This window comes from Eptatretus burgeri, chromosome 9 (assembly GCF_056783735.1).
Source record: "Eptatretus burgeri isolate ZD-2024b chromosome 9, Ebu_testis_v1, whole genome shotgun sequence".
In the NCBI taxonomy this organism is placed as follows: domain Eukaryota; kingdom Metazoa; phylum Chordata; class Myxini; order Myxiniformes; family Myxinidae; genus Eptatretus; species Eptatretus burgeri.
In genome coordinates, this window is record NC_140969.1 from 38,754,800 (window position 1) to 38,773,218 (window position 18,419).

Below are 18,419 nucleotides of genomic sequence, written 5' to 3' on the forward strand. Positions count from 1 at the left end.
TCTCTGAAAAACAAACAAAAAGAGAGGTTCAACTGTTTGCAGATACAGAAAAAGTTGGCATTTTTTACAAAATGACAAAGCTCATCATCTTATATGTGAAGAAATATAAACTGTAACCAAACTTGGGGACTCTTGCAATATTAAAATGAAGTTTGATTGGTAAATTCGAACTTTTTAACCTACAAGGCTTTTCTCCATGGACTCAAAGGACTATCTGTCTGTCTCTCTGTCTCTGTCTGTCTGTCTCTCTCTGTCTGTCTGTCTCTGTCTGTCTGTCTCTCTCTGATGGGCACGTGATCCTGCTTCACACACCTGTCACTCCTGAATTCTGTGAAATCCAAAGCTCTCAACAGCTATGGTATCTCAGATAAAGAAGCAGAAAAACAGCACCTGCTGCTCAATCATCATAGGCAGGTTGGTAGTCAATGCTTTCTGCTGCCTCTTGGTCTTTTTCCCTCTGCTTTTGTCCCTCTCTAGTCCCTTGTGAAACGACAAAAATCTAGGCTTACTTGTCTCTACAGCCCCCCCCCCCCACCCCCTTTTCTTTATAATGCTTGGAGAACTTTCCTCAGTTTATACAATCCCATTCTTCCCTCCAGGGCTTCATGTTCATGGCATACCATCTCAGGTCAAACCTCCATCCACATCCTTGATCTTTTCCATCTTCACTAACCTCCAGCCATGCCTCTCTCCATCTACTTGGAGGTTGCTATGTTTCCTTCACTCTTCTGTCTTTCTCTCTGCAGTTTCATTCATTTCTCTGGAGGTTCATGCAGAGAGCAGCAGGTTCACTCATTCATTCCCTTGTTGTATCAACATTCACTTGACAAAAAAAGACCACTCATCTCCATGTTATGGAACTACATTTGAATGCGTTTGCACCTTGTTTGGGGGCAATATATGTATGTATACAAATGGCAGAAGGGGAAATGGGAAGGGAATGGGGTGATGTGGGGAGCATGGTGAAGTCATCGAGAAAATTAAACATTACAAGAAGAGGAGTGGAAGGGGTTGTAAAAAAAAAGCTTGAATAAATGAGTATTGGAAGGGATAAGGAAAGGGATACGAGGCTGGGATTGCAAAAGGCATGGGATTGGGGAGGGGTGGGGTGTAGAGATGTATGATTAGCCTACCATTTTTGAAAAAACATGATGTCCAAATTTATTGCAGAAATTTTGGTGAAACTTCTCAGCTCAAGTAACAACAAAATCTAAGAGTAACATAATTGCAGTGTATTGAGGGATATATTCCAACAGGATCCTCACTATGATTCTTACAAAACTCCAGATCAACAAAGATTTATCTTCCTGCACCATTTCTGTAGCTTGGAAGTTATCATTGATGAGTCATGCATCAGATTCTATTGGTGAGCTGGCAATATTGCACTGCAAAGCATAAACTCATCAGGCTATGTTTTAGTTGTAATATCTGGAAAATTCAACAAAAATGTCCGATCCTTTTAGGAAATAAAATGCGGTGTATAATTTTAAGGCTCAGCAACGATCCTTGTGAGAGCGAGGGAAGCTCTCAAATGCAAAGACTTCTACCCACTTGGAAAACGAGAAGCTGGTTGACCATTCCCTTTCAATGCCATTCATAGTGGAAGTCGTTTTTAAAGATTTCTCAATTGTACAGTGCCTTTAGAAAGTATTCACACCCTTTGACTTTTTCATATTTTGTTGTGTTTCAGCCTGAATTTACAATGGATTAAATTTAAATTTTTTGTCACCAATCTACACAACGCCAATAAGGTCAATATATCAGGTTCTGCAATGAAGGTTTTTATTCAAGCCATGACACGCCGCCATACCAGCCGGGATAATCCCCCACGCGCATGCGCAGAGCCGTACATGGTAAAACCACAACAACATTAATGGCGTAATTGCCTCTTGTGTCTTCCTGCTGGTTACTGAAAGAACATGGACTACAAATGAAACTTGTAAGTCTCAACGACGAATGAAAAAAATCATGAACACAGTACAATGATTATGCAACAAACTGTATATTGAGATACATACTACATATATGCAATGTGGGCTGTTAGAGTGATACAAAATTGTTAGCATGAAAGCGGTCTTGGTCTTCCATTCGTCTCCATGAGCCACTCATCACTGCACTGCCACGCAGGAGGGTGGCGTGAGCAGAAAGACCTCCTCGTTGAAGGTGAAGAGGAAGACTTCTTCAAACTGACCGGTTCAGCAGATGAAATGCCTCTGTGTGTGTCTGGTGACCTGACAATAGCCTCTGGTGGTGTGGGCAGCATAATCGATTCCGATAGGGCATGACCCGTTGTATCTCGTGAGACTTCTTGTTGTGAAATGGTCCCTTGGCTGGGCACAATGGAGCCAAGTGTGACCTGTGAAAGATGGTGGGGCGAGGTCAGCTCAGAATCGGACTCGGATCCTGAAGTTGATTCTTGGCCTCAAACAGGGCCAAACTGGGCCTGACCCACTATTGTAGACGCAACAAGATAGCAGTCGCATACTCGAACGTCGTAGGTTTTGCTGCGAAGCTGTGAACTTGTAAACTTTTTGAGTTGGCACCATCCATCGTCATGAGAAATCTGTCACCATATACTTGTCATAAGCTTTGCATTTGTCTCTGTCACCCTTGAGGAAAACGAGGTCACCAATGCAGAAATGGGGAGTGGCATTTGTGGTGGAATGGCCGCGAGATTTCGCCCGAGTGTTTGGGGCATGATTTTCCTCCCTGCTCATATTCTGATTGAAAATTAGCTGTCTATCAGGCATCGGTAACTGCTCGCCAGTGAGTTGGTCTCGTGTCCAGAGCTCTCTAGCGGAGAGGCCGTCTCTGCCTATACGCTGATTCATGTTGCCTGTTGCCAATGCTGAGGTAACTTCAGATATAGGGCCACCCTCTGGGGACACACGTAAGCATTCTAAGCCTAGATCTTCAATAGCTCATTCAGCCACCGGATTTTTGTTACAGTTTTTGGTTTGGCTGACCTATAATTGGATGCCATGTCTTTTCAATGTAGGATCGTTAACCAAGGCAATGAATCCCAGTCTGGGATCGACCTGTATGGTAACGGGGATATCTCCCAGGAGGCGTAGCTCTGCACACATTGCAAGGATGGCGTTGCATAACTGGTCGTGTCTCTCGCCATCAATAAGCTTTGTCCATGTGTGAGAGGACACGGTCTCTCGGAGGACAAAGATATGCTGGTGATACCTGCGCATTACATCTGCGGCGTATGATGTCCTGACAACAGTAGGTGGCTCCATCAATGACGGGATGCGGATGCACAGGCAATGACCTTATCGACTGGCATTGGTAACGTCACGAGGAGATGGCATCAGTGGTCCTGTCAATGTCGAAGGCAAAAAATTACCTGTTGAAGGCACACTTAATTTGGTGTTTCGATGGGTGGTTGAACCTGATGTGTAAAGCAGTCAATAGTCCATCAACCACTGAGTGGGGATCACAATTCGTTCGTGAGGGGGTTGGAACAGTTGGTTATCTCTGACGACTAGGAGGCCATCGTTAGCCAAAGTCACTACTCCGAGGTACCTCTTGATGTCCCCCACCTTTGTCAATTTTCTGGAAGGGCGAGTACCTTGGGTTAGGTGAGAATGGGTGCATCGAAGGTCAGGGCACTCCAGTTGAGTAGCAATCCAAGCAACACGGCTTGTAAATGGCATTGTGGCTGTGCCATCCAGTCCTTCACCTACAGAGACACTGTGCACGATGGAAGCCTCCATTTCTTCAATAAACATGCATACTTGACAGCTTGCGTCGAGACACTCTTGAGGGGTGCGACTCCCAAAATCAGACGGCAAGTTGGCGATACCATCAATATGCCTTTCCTGCACACAGTAACGGGTGGCAGTGGACAGGAATGAAGTTACTCTGGAACTAGATGAGAATGCCGCGCACAAGTTTGTTGTATAATTGAACACAGGGGTGACTGTCTGTCAACACTTGGGCACTGTGGTGAGATTGGACGATGAAAGGTGCAAAATGTCGGATGGCTGCTCCAATACACAGGGCCCTCTACCTTGCAAGGCAGCCATGTGACTTGGTGCTTACGGAGTTTCGCGTTGAAGAACCCCGCTAGACGCAAGATGCCATCTCTGTGCTCATACAATGTAGCTGCAATTCCTTTGTTCTTGACAGATCCATCAGTGACAATCCACAGCACATCTTCAGGTCGAGGTATAACAATAGTCATGCAATTCTTCAATGCATTCTGAGCAGATTTGAAGGCATGAAGTAACTCATCAGACCACACTATCTTCTCACGTGAAGCTTTGCCTGCAGTAGCCATGTCCAGAGGGTCAAGCAGGTCAGCATAGCCATGTAAGACTCAGCTGAGACCTTTGTATGCTCCCACAAATGACCGCAAAGCCTGAACAGTCGAGGGGAGCTCCACTGCGGAGAGGCTAGCAACCTTGTGGGGGCTTGCGCTCAATGTTCCGTCACGCCATGTCCATCCCAGTACTGCGATTGACCTTTGGCAAATAATAGTCTTTGCTGCTGAAAGACGTAGGTTGTTCTTCTGCAATGCGACCAAGACTCAGCACCAGTTATTAAGTGCATTTTCAGGTGCATCACCTCCAATGTTGAGATCATCAGCCATCTTGGCAACACAGCCTTCCTGTATAAGCTCCCCCAAGACTCGAGACATGAGCTCTTCGAAGCAAGTCTCAGAGCCGGGCATTCCCATCGCTGACCTCGTGTAGACACGGATTCCTTTATAAGGAGTAGCAACACCACAGTGCTTCATAGAGTCATGAGATAATGGGACTTGATAGAAGGCCTTTACAAGATCAGTGGTGATGATACACTGCCATCTTGCAATCTGTCGCAGTACGCTGTCAACATTGGGCATCAGGGAGGGTTGGGGTTTACTGTATTGTGCTACCTCACCAAAGGATGTGACGAGTCTGCTCCCTCCACTTGGCTTCTTGATAAGAAAGGAAGGGTTTAGATACTCGACACAAATGTTTGCATGCACGGGCTTAGCCACGACGCCTGCCGCTTCCAGTTCATCAAACTTCTCTTGCAGTGCGTCTAAATTACTCTTGTTATATTGAGGGAGTCTCCCCTTCCTCTGTGGAGGTAACGTTGGACCCATGTTGACAAAAGCCTCAATCTTGCCGCTAGCTCCGTTATATTTGGAAATCTGGGGATTAAACACGTTGTCATGAGCCTTGTTGATTTGGTGGAACCGATCACGCAATTCAGTTGATAGGTAGTTATCAGGATCAATGGAAGCACTGGCTGAGAATGGAGGAGCAGGAGCTGACCTGATAGTTAAACTTGTAGGAATGCAATCTCCATATGCATCTCAGATAAAAATGATCGCCCTTGCCTGGCAGACATGTTCGCCGCGATTAATCAGTATTGGAGAGTCAGTCTTGTTGGTAATGCGCATGGTCCCGCTGATGGAACGAGTTTCTTGAGGCTCAGGCCATGCATGTTCGGGCTTGACCAGGGTGTTAGCATGGCTGTCCAAACGTGGTTCTATCGCCCACATGATATCTGGCTCAGTGCCGGTAGGAGTTTGTAGCTCAAGGTAATCCCTGGGGAGAACAGTTTTGTGAGGATAGCGCAATAGGAATGCTTCGGTGCGCCTGGCCGAGGGCACTTTATTGTGTTCACTGCTCTGTGAGCCATACTCAACGGAGTCTACACCTTGAATGATGATTTGCCTCTTCGAGGGCTGCACCGCAATGTCGTTAGTAACTAAAAATGGATTACCAGCAAGTACGTCTATGTCGAGTTGCTTGAGGACCAAGGCATCCAGTCAAAGCCCGAAGCCCCCTCTTGATAAGTTGCAATGTACCTTGCTGATGACATCAAGTGGGGTAATGGCATCAGCCTGCCAAGCCATCTGAGAAGCTGGGTTGATTGGTAGATCGTAGGCCTTTGCTGCCGAAGCACGGATTAAATTGGTTGTGCCCCCGGTGTCGAGTGCAAGAGCAACAGGATGGTGCTGGTAGAATGTGCTCAGTACTGGAGATTGGATGGCATTCACTCTATGGGTGGAGGGAGGGCACTAAACATGGCAGGCTGAAAGATCACAATCATCAGACTCCCGGTCAGGGGCAATATACTCATCACTTGGTGCAACCTCACTGCTGTCACAATCATCAGCAGCAACTAGTCTGAATCAACCGAAGGCGCGTTTGTCACTATCAGGTAAGAAACAGCACTCTGCCAAATTGTGTGTGTGTTGAAGGATAGTGCAGCTGTTTTACATAGAACACAAAATTTCACTATGAATGCCTTCCTGATCATATCACGACCAGGTGTCCTACGCCTGTAGTTGAAGCCACTGGCGATGTGCATGGTCCTTGTGTCCTCGATTGTGCGCAGTTCATCTTGGAAGGATGACAGGGCCTGTGATATTTCGGGCTTGAGTGAGGCGAGTGAGCGGTCATGGAGTTCAGCACCATATTTCTGCTTGACAAGTTGAGGAAAAGAAGGGCTTTTGAGAGATAGCCACAGGTATACAACTGTGTTCTCAAGAGAAGGGGTCATATCCTCATCTGTGGCGATGGCTTCCCCGTGGTGGGTGACACCACAACCCACCGTCAGGAGATTATCTTCAAAAAAAAAGCAGTTAGCCGCTGGAACAAGTCTTCTGGATGTTCATCAGGCTCAAGCCTGATATTGGTAAGGTCCAAAAAACGAGCACCTGTTGACTGAAATCCAAAATGCTGTCTTATCTTCTACCAGATGTCTGCAACCGAAGTCGCTGACTTGACAATGGAGTTGCGTGAGATGACTGTGCAGAAATTAGCAATCTTCCCGAGCATGAGGTCGAGGTGTGCATTCTTCTGAGCAGCTGTACGGCGCTGTGCCTCAGGTATGGAATGTAAATCATCACCGCAGTCTCAAGTCTGTATCATTCATCTGGTTGGGAGAAGACCTTCACTATCTGGGCTCGCACTTGGCGTTTCCTGCATTGGGGAGGATGGTGGCGCAAGGTGGAGAGGCGCGCTGGAACGAGCCGGGTGAGCATTTCAATCCAATGCAGGGCACAGTATTAAGAGGAGGCCAGTCAGGTTTTTCGCATTTACCTTATTCTTCAGTGAAGGGCAATGCAGGATCATTCTGCACTGGGTAAGACCAGAGGCCGATAACCCCTCAAACTGCTCTCATCTTTCTTCCTCTCTAATTGCTAATTTTTAGGTAGGGTGGAAGGGTAGGCCTTTTTTGGAAGGATAGGCCTGGCCCTGTGACTCTGGTCAATGGTATGCAGTGTCCCTTGAGAGACAAAATTCTTCTTTGCCCTACGGTGAGTTCCATGACATCCACCGGCAACATCAAGGACAGTGGTCTTGTAGGCACTCCACAACTCTTCAGGACCTCCCAAAGCACCCATACCCCCCAAATCTCCACTCAGCTTGTTCACAAACTCTTCAGCTTCCCTTTCATCCTTGAGCTTGCCAACATCCAGCCTCGGCTGGGATGGCACCATTCTCCTGGATTTACGGTGCAACTTAAGAGTTGCGACAACAAGCCGGTGGTCAGTATTGAGGAACCGAGCACGCCGGTAGACCCTGCAGTTCTGGATCATCTGGGTAAGGTGGGTACAGAAAGCAATATGTTTGGGACACAACATTTAGAAGCAAATACGGAGTTTAGGCATTCAGCCTTATCACGTGCAGTATCCGCTGTGCGGCCATTTGAGGTAAGGGAGGGGATGGAGGGGGAACATAGACCAGAAGCAGACTTAGCTCGACGCCACCAGGTCTTGTAGGGGGGAGACAGGTTTGAGAGTTCATACTTGAGATGAGAAAGATGTTATTTTCTGGCTCTCCTGAGGGTAGACACACTTGTTTTGAGCTTTGTGGAAGGAACTGAGATTGCTTTCAGTTGGATTAGCCTTCCATGAGATGAAGGCAAGTTGTTTTAGGACAACTGCCTCAACACAAGCTTCATTGTACCAAGTGTGGGAGGAAGGGTAGGACAACTGAAGACGAGATGGGATAAATCTGTGCATGAGAGAGAACAAGTTTCAATGAAAGAATTCCCAAGACAAGTTGATGTCTGAGGAAGTGGAGATGTGAGACGAGTCTAGAAGTTTGATGGCTGCTTGAAGTCCCTGCCAGTCGGCCTGAGTGAAATGCCAGATGAGACGGCACTGAAGTGGTTATATAATAACAGCCAGAGAGATGTCTACTTAGACAAGCATGTGGTCAGATTAACCGATTGGAGCGGAGGAAGAACAGAAGATATTTTCAGGGAAATTGTTCAAAATCAGATCCAGAAGAGATAGAGTACCATTGGTTGAGATCTGCGTCAGGAAGTTGACAGATTGAGTCAGTCCAAATGAGTCACAGAAGTCTTTTCCTGAAGTGCCATGACAGGTGAGAGAGGTACCCACACCCAGCCAACTGGCATGATGACAGTTGAAGTCACCACATATGACGAAGAGTGACTTGGGATGAGAGGATAGAAGTTGGTCCATGTTTTCGGAGAGTGAGGTGTAGATGGAGTCATCACTGTTAGGTGGACGGTACAGTACACATATAAACATGAGGTGGGAGTGGAGGGAAGCCATAGCCAGAGGTATTCCTGGGGGTGTGGGGAGAGAGGGTAGTGCATAGCGAGTAATGAATAGAGTATCTGTTGAAGAGAGCAACTCCGCCACCAGGATGTGGCTCAGGTCTGTCATACCGCAGGAGGGAGTAACCAGGGAGAGATACTACGGAGTCAGAGACATCTTGAAGGAGGAAAGTTTCTGTTGAGCAGATGATGTCTGGTTTGTCAGTGGCAACCTGTGTAGAAAGATGTCAGGTTTGAGTGTCGGCCCCGGATCTTTGAGGTCCACACTGTTGAAGGAAGAGGGAGGGGAGGAGGTTTTGGGTGCAGGAGAGGGGAGGGGGAGGCTAGAACGAGGGGGGGGAGCTATGACGAGGGAGGAGGAGGAGGAGAGGTATTAAAAGAGTGTGGGGGATTGCAGAAGAGGGCCGAGTGAGGAGGAGAAAAGGCTCGGCGGTGATGGGTTGAGGTTCAGTGGGGAGAAATAAGAGAGGGGGCAGAGGGCAGTTGAAGATTGGAAGTCTTGGAGTAATGAGGTGGAAGAGAGAGGGAGGGGGAAGGAGGTACCTTTGTGGATGTGAGAGGGGGCAGCTTTGGGAAGGGAGAGTAAGGGAAAGATTGGAGGGAGAGAGGAGAGAGAGGGGAGAGTTGAGGGAGAAGGGTGAGGGGGGAGAGTTGAGAGAGAAGGGTGAGGGGGGAGAGTTGAGAGAGAAGGGTGAGGAGGGAGTTTTTGAGAAAGGTCAGAGGGAAGCTTGGAGTGGGAAGTGTGAAGGTTGCTTTGCGAGGGAGGGTTGAGAGGGAAGCTTTGAGAGGGAGGGGAAACGAGGGAGGGTAAAAACTGAGTACTAAACCACCAGTTTCATCCAAATCTGTAACTTTTTGAAAATTAAGTAATGAATTGATTAATCAATAAAATCAAAAATACCCTTTATAGCCAAATGACTTGTTCACTGTCATGTCCAAATATCAGCTTCGGAGCTCAAAAGGTGTCTGACATATTGCCAGGATGAGAAATAAAAGAAATAAGTAATTAATAAATCGATAATAATGATAGAAAAATAATTTTAAAAAATTTGCCAAAGCACATTTTCACTTTTGTCCCCAAATTTCAGCTTCCAAACTCAAAAGATGGCTGAGATATTGCCCAAAATGCAAGAAAGAAAATAATTATTCTATTGATTAATCAATTAATCAAAAATACTCTATATAGCCAAATCACTTGGTCACTGTCATGTCCAAATATCAGCTTCCGAGCTCAAAAGGTGCTTAAGATGTTGGCAGGATGAGAAATAAAATAAATAAGTAATTAATAAATCGATAACAAATAATTCATCAATTAATTGATTTATCAAAAAATTAAAAATAAGTTTTTGCCAAAGCACATCTTCGCTTTTGTCCCCAAATTTCAGCTTCCTCGATCGAAGGATGGCTGAGATATCACCAGGCCAAACAAACAAACAAACAAGAAAACAAATGACCAAAGAAGAAAACAACAAAAGGAGTGAAAACCGAGTACTACCTTCCTTCGGTGCCCAGCAATGACGTCCATGCATCACCGGGATATGCAATTCGGAAGGAGCGGTGTACAACAAACGGAGTAAAAACTGAGTACAACCTTCCTTCGGTGCCCGGCGATGACATCATGCATCACCGGGATAAGGAATTTGAAAGGAGCGGTGTACAACAAACGGAGTAAATATACTATCAGAGATGGGGAATCCCCCGCCATTGAATGAAAAAGGTCATACAGTCAAAGCTCGTTACTATGCCACCCGTCGGGACCGAGCAAAAGTGGCATAGTAGCGAGAGTGGCATAGTAACGAGATTTTGTCAAAACGGCCTTATTTTCTCAAGTTACCCATCTGTAGTTAATCTTTAGACAAAATTTATTCCAGCAAGTAAAAGGCACGACTGTTGAATAAGCTAAGCGAACGGAGAACATACACACACTAACAGAGTTCACACACTAACATATGGCATGGCGAGAAATTCACGACACACAAAGCTTTCAAGAATCGTCGGCTGGCGCATCTTCTTTCGGCGGATCTCGTGCATCTCGTTGTCTAGCCGATCGCACGCTTGCATCACACCGGGCTTCCCGCTTCTCTGCTGCATGAACTTCCGGACGGTGCTACAAGCGCGCTGGGCTTCCTCGAACGTAACGATTTCCTCCTCGACAGTTACCTCATCATCTTCGCTTTCCACCGGCTCCTCACTGCACAGAATCTCCTCCGCAATCTCCTCCAGCGTGAAATACCCGCCAGTCGCGAGGCGCTCGTCGGCCGAGAAAGTCAGACAGCTCGATCTCCTCGTTCTGGTGCATCTTTTCCTCGGCAGGCAGAGCTTCCCAGATGTCGGGCAGCTCCGCATCCTGTGGCTCAGTTTGGATCTCCTCTTCGATGAACTTGACGCCTTCGCGAAACAGTTACTGATCGTCGACTTGCCGACCTGCTCCCAAGCACGCCGGGCGACGTGTAGAGCGTCGAGCAAGCGTGAACTTGAACTCCCTTTCCCTCGTCTATGGCCTCAAGCCGGCGGCATAGCAGGAGCTTCTTGTAGTGGTGCTTGAGGTTCTCTATGATTCCTGATCCATTGGTTGCGAATTGGCTGTCGTGTTGGGTGGGAAGAAGACCAGTTGGATGTTGTTCAGCTCCAAGCTCGGGAGGCTGGCCAGAGAAGTTATCGAGACAGACCAGCACTCTGCGTCCCTGCTGGCGAGTCGTCCGTCCCACGCACGCAACATCTCCTCGAAAAGCTCCGCCGTCATCACGCCTTCGAGTTCGCCTTGTGCCGGCCGGGATCTCTTTGTTCTTGAAGGCACGGGGTTTCTTGGAATTGCCAATCACCAGAAGAGGAACTTCTCGCTGCCGCTCATGTTTGCCCCAACCAGAAGAGTGATCCTTTGCTTGCTTTTCTTTCCTCCAGTACACCGCTCTCCCCTGAAAGCCATGGTCTTGTTCGGAGAAGCAGCTGCCAGAAGAGTCCAGTCTCGTCCAGGTTGAAGATGTCGTCTGCGGAGAACTGCCCGAGTAAGGGCCGGAGAACCTGTTGTTGCCACTCAAGAAGGGATTGCGAATCCACCGCTCCAGCTTCGCCCTGCACTGTCTTGGAACGTGATGCCGTGGCGCTTCTTGAAATTGCCCAACCAACCGTCGCTCGCCATGAAGTCTGGGATGTGCATCAGCTCGGCCAGTTTCATCGCCTTCTCCTTGATCAGATCGCCGCTGACAGGCACATCCTGTCCTCTTGATTGCTTCAGCCACATGAGCACTCCTCATCAAGCTTCGGGTCGTGAGCCTGCGTCAACTTCATGCGCTTCGATGGAAATCCAGCTTTGATTGCAGCCTCGGTGCATCCTTCTTGCTGAGAATGCCCTTCACGGTGGTTCTCTTAACTTGACGCCCCATTTCTTGCTAATCTCCCCCGGCCAACTTGGACTGATTCGGCTCCTTCTTCGCAGCATCGATGATCTCCTTCTTCTCCTTCAGCGTAAAGTCTGTTCGCTTGCGTTTCTGAGCTGACATTATGGGCTGAATTTGAAAAAAAATGATGTCACTGTTGTACGTGTGCCTGCGTGTCTGTGTGTGTGCTCGCGCTTTTTGTGTCTCGTTGTGCGTGTTGTGATTGGCTTGTTGTGGCTGGCATCGGGGAGAAGAATCGCGTGTTTTGACACAGTCTGACTATGCGCGTATGTATTGAGTTATGTTGTGCGCAGCTGGACTGTAGTTCGTCGCTTCGCCTTTGGACGTGAGTGTGATAATCGAGCACTGCGCAATACAGACTTTTTCACGACTCGTGCCTTTTAACAGTCACACAGTAGTGGCATGGTAGCGAGAGTAGGGGGTGGCATAGTAAATTTATTTTGTATTGAATTTTGTCGGGACCGAGCAAAAGTGGTATAATAGCGAGAGTGGCATAGAAGCGAGGTGGCATAGTAACGAGCTTTGACTGTACATATTCCAGATAATGAGGGAGGTGAATTGGAAACAAGACACCATTTGGTCATCATCTCGAAAAAGTTCCCCAGGAACGTAGTAACCAAAAATAATTGAAATCAGATAAGCGGTTTTCCATTTATTATAAACAACATTTTTTTCAAGATGGCCGCCCCAGTCGGCAATCTTGGATCCGGCCACGCCCAAAATCAATAGGGTTCTTCCTTTTCAGGTGGTACATGTGTGACCGAAATTTCAAATCGATATGGCGAACAGTTTATGAGTTATCGCACTCACAGCTATAAATGTTGACGCCCGGACGGACGGACAGCCGGACGACCTGGGTTACAACAATATCCCCCTTCCGCCACGCGGCAGGGATAAACACTGAGTACTACCTTCCTTCGGTGCCGGGCGATGACGTCATGCATCGCTGTGATATGGACTTCAAAAGGAAAGGTGTACAACAAATTTGGTAGATTATAAAAAGCAACGAATCAACAATGAAGCAGTTGGACACAAACAACGGAAAAGGCAAAAGAGGAGAGAAAGAAAGAGCAGGACAGTAACCAGCAAGGATATGTGTGTGTGTGTGTGTGTGTGTGTGTGTGTGTGTGTGTGTGTGTGTGTGTGTGTGTGTGTGTGTGTGTGTGTGTGTGTGTGTGTGTGTGTGTGTGTGTGTGTGTGTGTGTGTGTGTGTGTGTGTGTGTGTGTGTGTGTGTGTGTGTGTGTGTGTGTGTGTGTGTGTATATATGAGACTGCTGCAGCTTGCAGCTATTTACAGGAAATGGTAGGAAATCGAGGCGGTTGGGGTTGGGGGGTGGGGGGTGTGGGATAGAAAAGATAACAGGTTGGGGATTATTTGCTTTCTAAATACTTTTCTACTTTTCTGTGACATTCAGAATATCTGTACAGACATGCAGTTAAATGGTTAATCTACATATATAAGAGAAAAATAAATAAGGAATGTAAATTACATGTTGGGATGGTTTCAGGGTTAGTGTTGGGGTTAGCTGAAATGCTGCATTTTTGCTGAATTCATCTTTTTCATGATTGTGGGTAAAAGTGGAAATTTTCTGAATTCAAAATGAGCAGATTATCCATTGCAAATATTGGTGCAAGTTGAGGCAAGTCAACTTGACAGACAAGAGGCATGTCAATTGCTGAGTACATGTCTTACATCCCCACCCAGCTATTAAAACAATGCAACATGCCCACACAATACCCATCTGCTTTGTTGCAAATAAGCCATAAATATCTTCACATGATTTTCTATTGAGAGATAAATCAATCAAGTTATTTTGTAAAGGTGAGTGCCACCACTCACAGGTTGCCATTTTTTGATCACAGGTGGGCTGTGGGCTTTACTGTTTACAGGCAGCATTTTGTGCCATTCCCATTTCTTTGAGATAGTGGAAAATAAATTATCATCAAATATAAGCTTTCAGTAGAACATTGTGAATGCAAAATAACCATTGCTCGTTTTAGATGTGCAACAATCAAGATTGGTGCAGCCATTCCAAATTTGCAGGCTGATAAGTTAAATGTTCAAACATGAGAAAACAAGAAGGGAGTGAAGGCAGAAAATTGTTCTCTGGAATGATGGCAATACTTGAACCAGTCATGAAAAATGGATCACCAACAATGATAGCAGAAATTTGAGAAAAGATCTGTCAGTTTGCAACCACATACACTTCAAAACTGCCATGAAGCCAATTTTTCAGATGAATATTTTTGCTTCAAGGGGATTCCAAGCACACCACAGCTTACTAACCAGCACTACAAAACAATGCTCATTCAGTCTCAGCATCAAAGCATTTGCAATCCTAAATACGCCCAAGACCAAGCAAAGTAGCAATTCTGTTTTGCAATTAGAAATCAAGTTCATGTTTAAGGTTTTAGGTTTTCACTCGGTGAAGAGGGGGGTGGGTACTTTCTTACTTTTTGTTTTTCTTGTTCACTTTTTACCTCCACCTCCAAAGGTGTACCAGAGGTTATGGTTTCACCCCAGTCTGTCTGTCTCTGAGCAGGATATCTCAAAATGTGGACGGATTTGGCTAAACTTGGTGGACATGTGGGTGTGTGACAAGGAAGAATAGATTCGATTTTGGTGAAGATCCAGATTGGGATCTCAAAATGTTTTTAAAAGTGATTCTTCACCATTGAGTGATGGGGATAAAAACGATATACAACACGATATTTGAAAAAAGTTGTGGATGTTTTATAAAAAGACTGGGTGGATGAGTTTTATAACAAGACGGTGAGAAGAACAAGCCAATTCGATTTTGGTTAAGGTCTGGATCGAGATACGACTAATAATGGGATGCAAAACATAAACTGTTCAGCCTGGTGGATGCATATGCATTCTATCGAGTGCCATTCTAGTTGCATTTGCATTTGTTTACTGTACCAACTCTCAAACTCCGAAGACCAGGTGTCAGTAAAGTTTTCTTGTTTCACAAAGTCAAATGCACAGATATGTACCAGGAATTATAGGTCTGAAAGCAAAATTAATGATCAGTAAATTCCAAAAAAATGTCTTGGAACAGCTTCCAGCGTACATGGGAGAAGCAAACAGAAAGGTGTTAACTCGGAATGTGCAGCCACATTTGCAAGCGTCATCGACAGGGTGGCCAAAAAGTCGCTTTATCCCTCCCCAATAAAGCACTCGATCTTAAAGGGCTAAATGAAATGCTCAGACTACCTCAATGTGTCCATCTTGTTTACCCTGTGTACCGTCCCTCCCCCCCGTCCCATCCCTCTCCCTTCCACAGATCTCCTTAGGTCTCTGTTCCCCAGTTTTTTTCCTTCCCTCTCCAACCCCAGTTGTCTCCTGCTCCCCTTGTTGAACATGCTCTGTGTTAGCTCTCATACGAGCCTCGATATTGCATACACAAAGAAAAAAAAATCTTCTCTTCTTCAGATTAGCTGTAATGTCACACCTGGAAGCGGACCACCAAATCCGTACTGCGTACGGGTGACATCGCGGTATGATTTAACTCAAACAGCGAATAATTTTCGATTTTCCCACAAATATGCTGACACGATGCATCTTTGGTGCTTGTACTAACACAAACTGAGATGGTTTCATTCCACACCAAAGGCTGAAAGACACTGAGTTTCCCAGAAATTGGACGAAGTTTGTCTGAAATATCCGCATCTGGATTGTCAAGAAAATGTTCCGCTTTTGTGATTGGAACATTTTACAAAGCACTGTTATGAAACAACAGAGATGACCAGACCTTGTAGTTATCCACCACGATCGAGAAAGATTGCCATACCCACAACGAAGCAGAAGAAACAGCCGTCACTCGAAACTGTAACACCAACTCTACCACAGCTACCAGCACATATACACGGACAATTTCAGCAGTGAATCAAACACCTGTTGCCATTGCCCGGCAGTTACCATAAGAGCACCTGAAAATAATTATCCATTATCCACACAAATTTCTATGAATCAATGTCTATTTATAGTGGAGAGAAAGCTTGTACGTGTCATCGACTCCTCCGAGAGGATTTGATCGAGGACGCCAAATCTTTCAGGGTCCCCCTCCCCCTCCACAATCCCCCCCATCAACCATCCCACCCCCCTTCCACATCACACAATACCCATGACCACCCTTCACCCCCATAATACCCACAAACATCCTACACCCCCACCCCTTCCACAATCCCCCATCCACTGTGGAGGGACATCGACATCTGATGGACATGACGATGGGACACTTCACACCACAAATGGTGTCCGGGAAAAGTATGAAATTGGATGATCCCATAACATACAGACACCTGATCAGCCTGCGATGGTGGGACAAAGCATTCGTCACCCATTTTGTCCAGTGTCGGCTATCAAGCGATGACGGGTATTTCTGCTCGAGTAATATAGTGTTGCGGTTCTGCAAAAGCCGGCACTCGCCCAAGGAAACGGCACCCACCATATAGCGATACCGAAACAGTTATTTTGTTAGTATTCGTTTCGTTAGTCCTTCCATTATGTCTCATGCGTAAATGGGACAAGATGCATTGTGGTGGCCTTTCATAGTTAGGTCTTCAATCCCCTATTCTTTCATGTATTTTATTCACTTTATTTCACACCCAAAACCTGTCATGCATGCATGCACGCCAGACCAGTGACGCAACCAAAGGAGCAGGAGTAATGAATGCCACCGCAGCCTCATTTGCATATGCGCACCATTTCCCTGTTCAAACTGCACGCTATTAACCAACCGACGCCTCACCTCAGACCCTCACCATAATCACTACGACGTCTCCTAAAAATCCTCACAACCTATGCCGGACCTCTTCACCACAGATTCCACAACTGCAACAGCCACTCCAAACTCATCACCACAATCCCCTCAACCGCTCCCAACGCTTCAACGACTTTACCAGAAACACCACAGCACTTTCCCAACCACCACGACTGCCATCAGCTCCCTCGACGCTCACGATAGTCATTGGAGATACTGGGGAACAGGGGGGCATAGCGAGTGCCTGCGAGTTAGAACACTTCGGCGTGCAGCTCGAAGAGCAAGTGTGCGCTGGGACTCATTTGGTGACGACTGGTAGCTCTATCGCTCTGCTAAATAGCAGCGCTCAAGTGGAGTCCAGCGCATGTTCATGGCCAGAGAGCACTCGCGAAAAACCGTGCCCCATGTAAATTACAGAGCTCCGTTACGTGACTGAGCCTGGGAGTATTTGAGGCCATTTTTGGCTCCGGATTATGGCGGGGCAGGGCTAATTCTCGGGGAGGTGCCAATGGGGACACGTGGAACCACCTACAAGGTCTTTTGATCTGATTGTTGGCTCCTCCTTCACCCCAGGCACTATAAAATGAGAGCAAATCAGGGTAGTTTGGTCTTTCCAAGCTGAGTGTCATCATCTTTTGGTCTTGCTGAATGAGAGCGGAACTGAGATATGAGCAAGAATGAGCCAGGCAAGCAGCATTGAGTCACTGCTGAGGAGTTGCCGGGTCATTTCTGGGTCATCGGCACTCGGCTCCCACGGCATTCCAAGGTAATCATCATTACTCAAACGTACAAACTCTCTTACACGCTCTGTTAAGCTATCTCACACGCATCTTCCGCTCCCATCTGTGGTATCATCCACTGTGGACGCTTCACTGATAAAGCATTACTAATTCACACCTCTTTACACTTCCTCTTCTGCATTACATTTGCATCACAGTTTGCACCTCCCACTCACACACCATCGACACCCCAGTTTTCTTCCCCCCTCCCCCATCCTAAGCGGTTGGGTTGCGTAGATCCATCGACCTCATTGCACCAAATACAATGAGGTCAATTACACCTCAACTGCTTCTCCTCTTTCTGGGTCATCTCTAATTTCCTTGGGTGTGTGCCTGCTGGCACCTGTAATGTGTAGCATAATTAAAGATTGGAGAAGTTTATATTGGTTTAGCTCTGCTCTTTGCGGGCTCGGGTTTCGAGGCTCACCACGAGAGGAAGCACCCGGGTCCCTTTCAAACACATGGTACTGAGGCCACCAGGCACAGATAACTCCATGCATTGGCAGGTTGCTAAGCAACCACAAACTCTGATTGGCACTGTCAATATGAGAAGGGTTACACTACTTCACGTGATACTTTACCTGTGGACGGCCGAACCAATTCGGGTCTTGTGCCTTCAGCGCACACCCAGAGTACGGCCGAGCGGTACAGTGAGTGTGCTGGCTAACAAGAGCAAAGTAACGGGGTAGAACTACCCGGCAAAACTAATGTGTGAACCATGCTAGACCAATGGGGAAAAGACGAACATGGACTGATCGATACATTTGTGAGTAATTTATGAAGCAAAGGAGAGGAAGGGTCATGTGGAACAATAAAGGGGGTTTTATTCATCAGTATGTACAGCAGGGAAAAACAAGGATTTGTGGGTGCGGCAAAATAAATGCAATTATTTACACAAAAAGAGGACATAAAGCAGAGCTAAACCGATGTAAGTT

General features: G+C 46.6%; 1 protein-coding gene across 13 annotated transcripts in view; it reads right to left on the bottom strand.

Moving 5' to 3' along the window:
* Positions 1 to 18,419, bottom strand: part of SNAPC4 (small nuclear RNA activating complex polypeptide 4) — a 176,113-nt gene that overhangs the window by 81,632 nt on the left and 76,062 nt on the right. For all 13 annotated transcript variants that reach the window (XM_085894805.1, XM_085894806.1, XM_085894804.1 and 10 more), the window contains one exon: positions 1 to 3. This exon is cut by the window's left edge and continues 67 nt beyond it. In XM_085894805.1, the coding sequence (XP_085750931.1) occupies positions 1 to 3 (3 nt within the window). The remainder of the gene's footprint in view (positions 4 to 18,419) is intronic.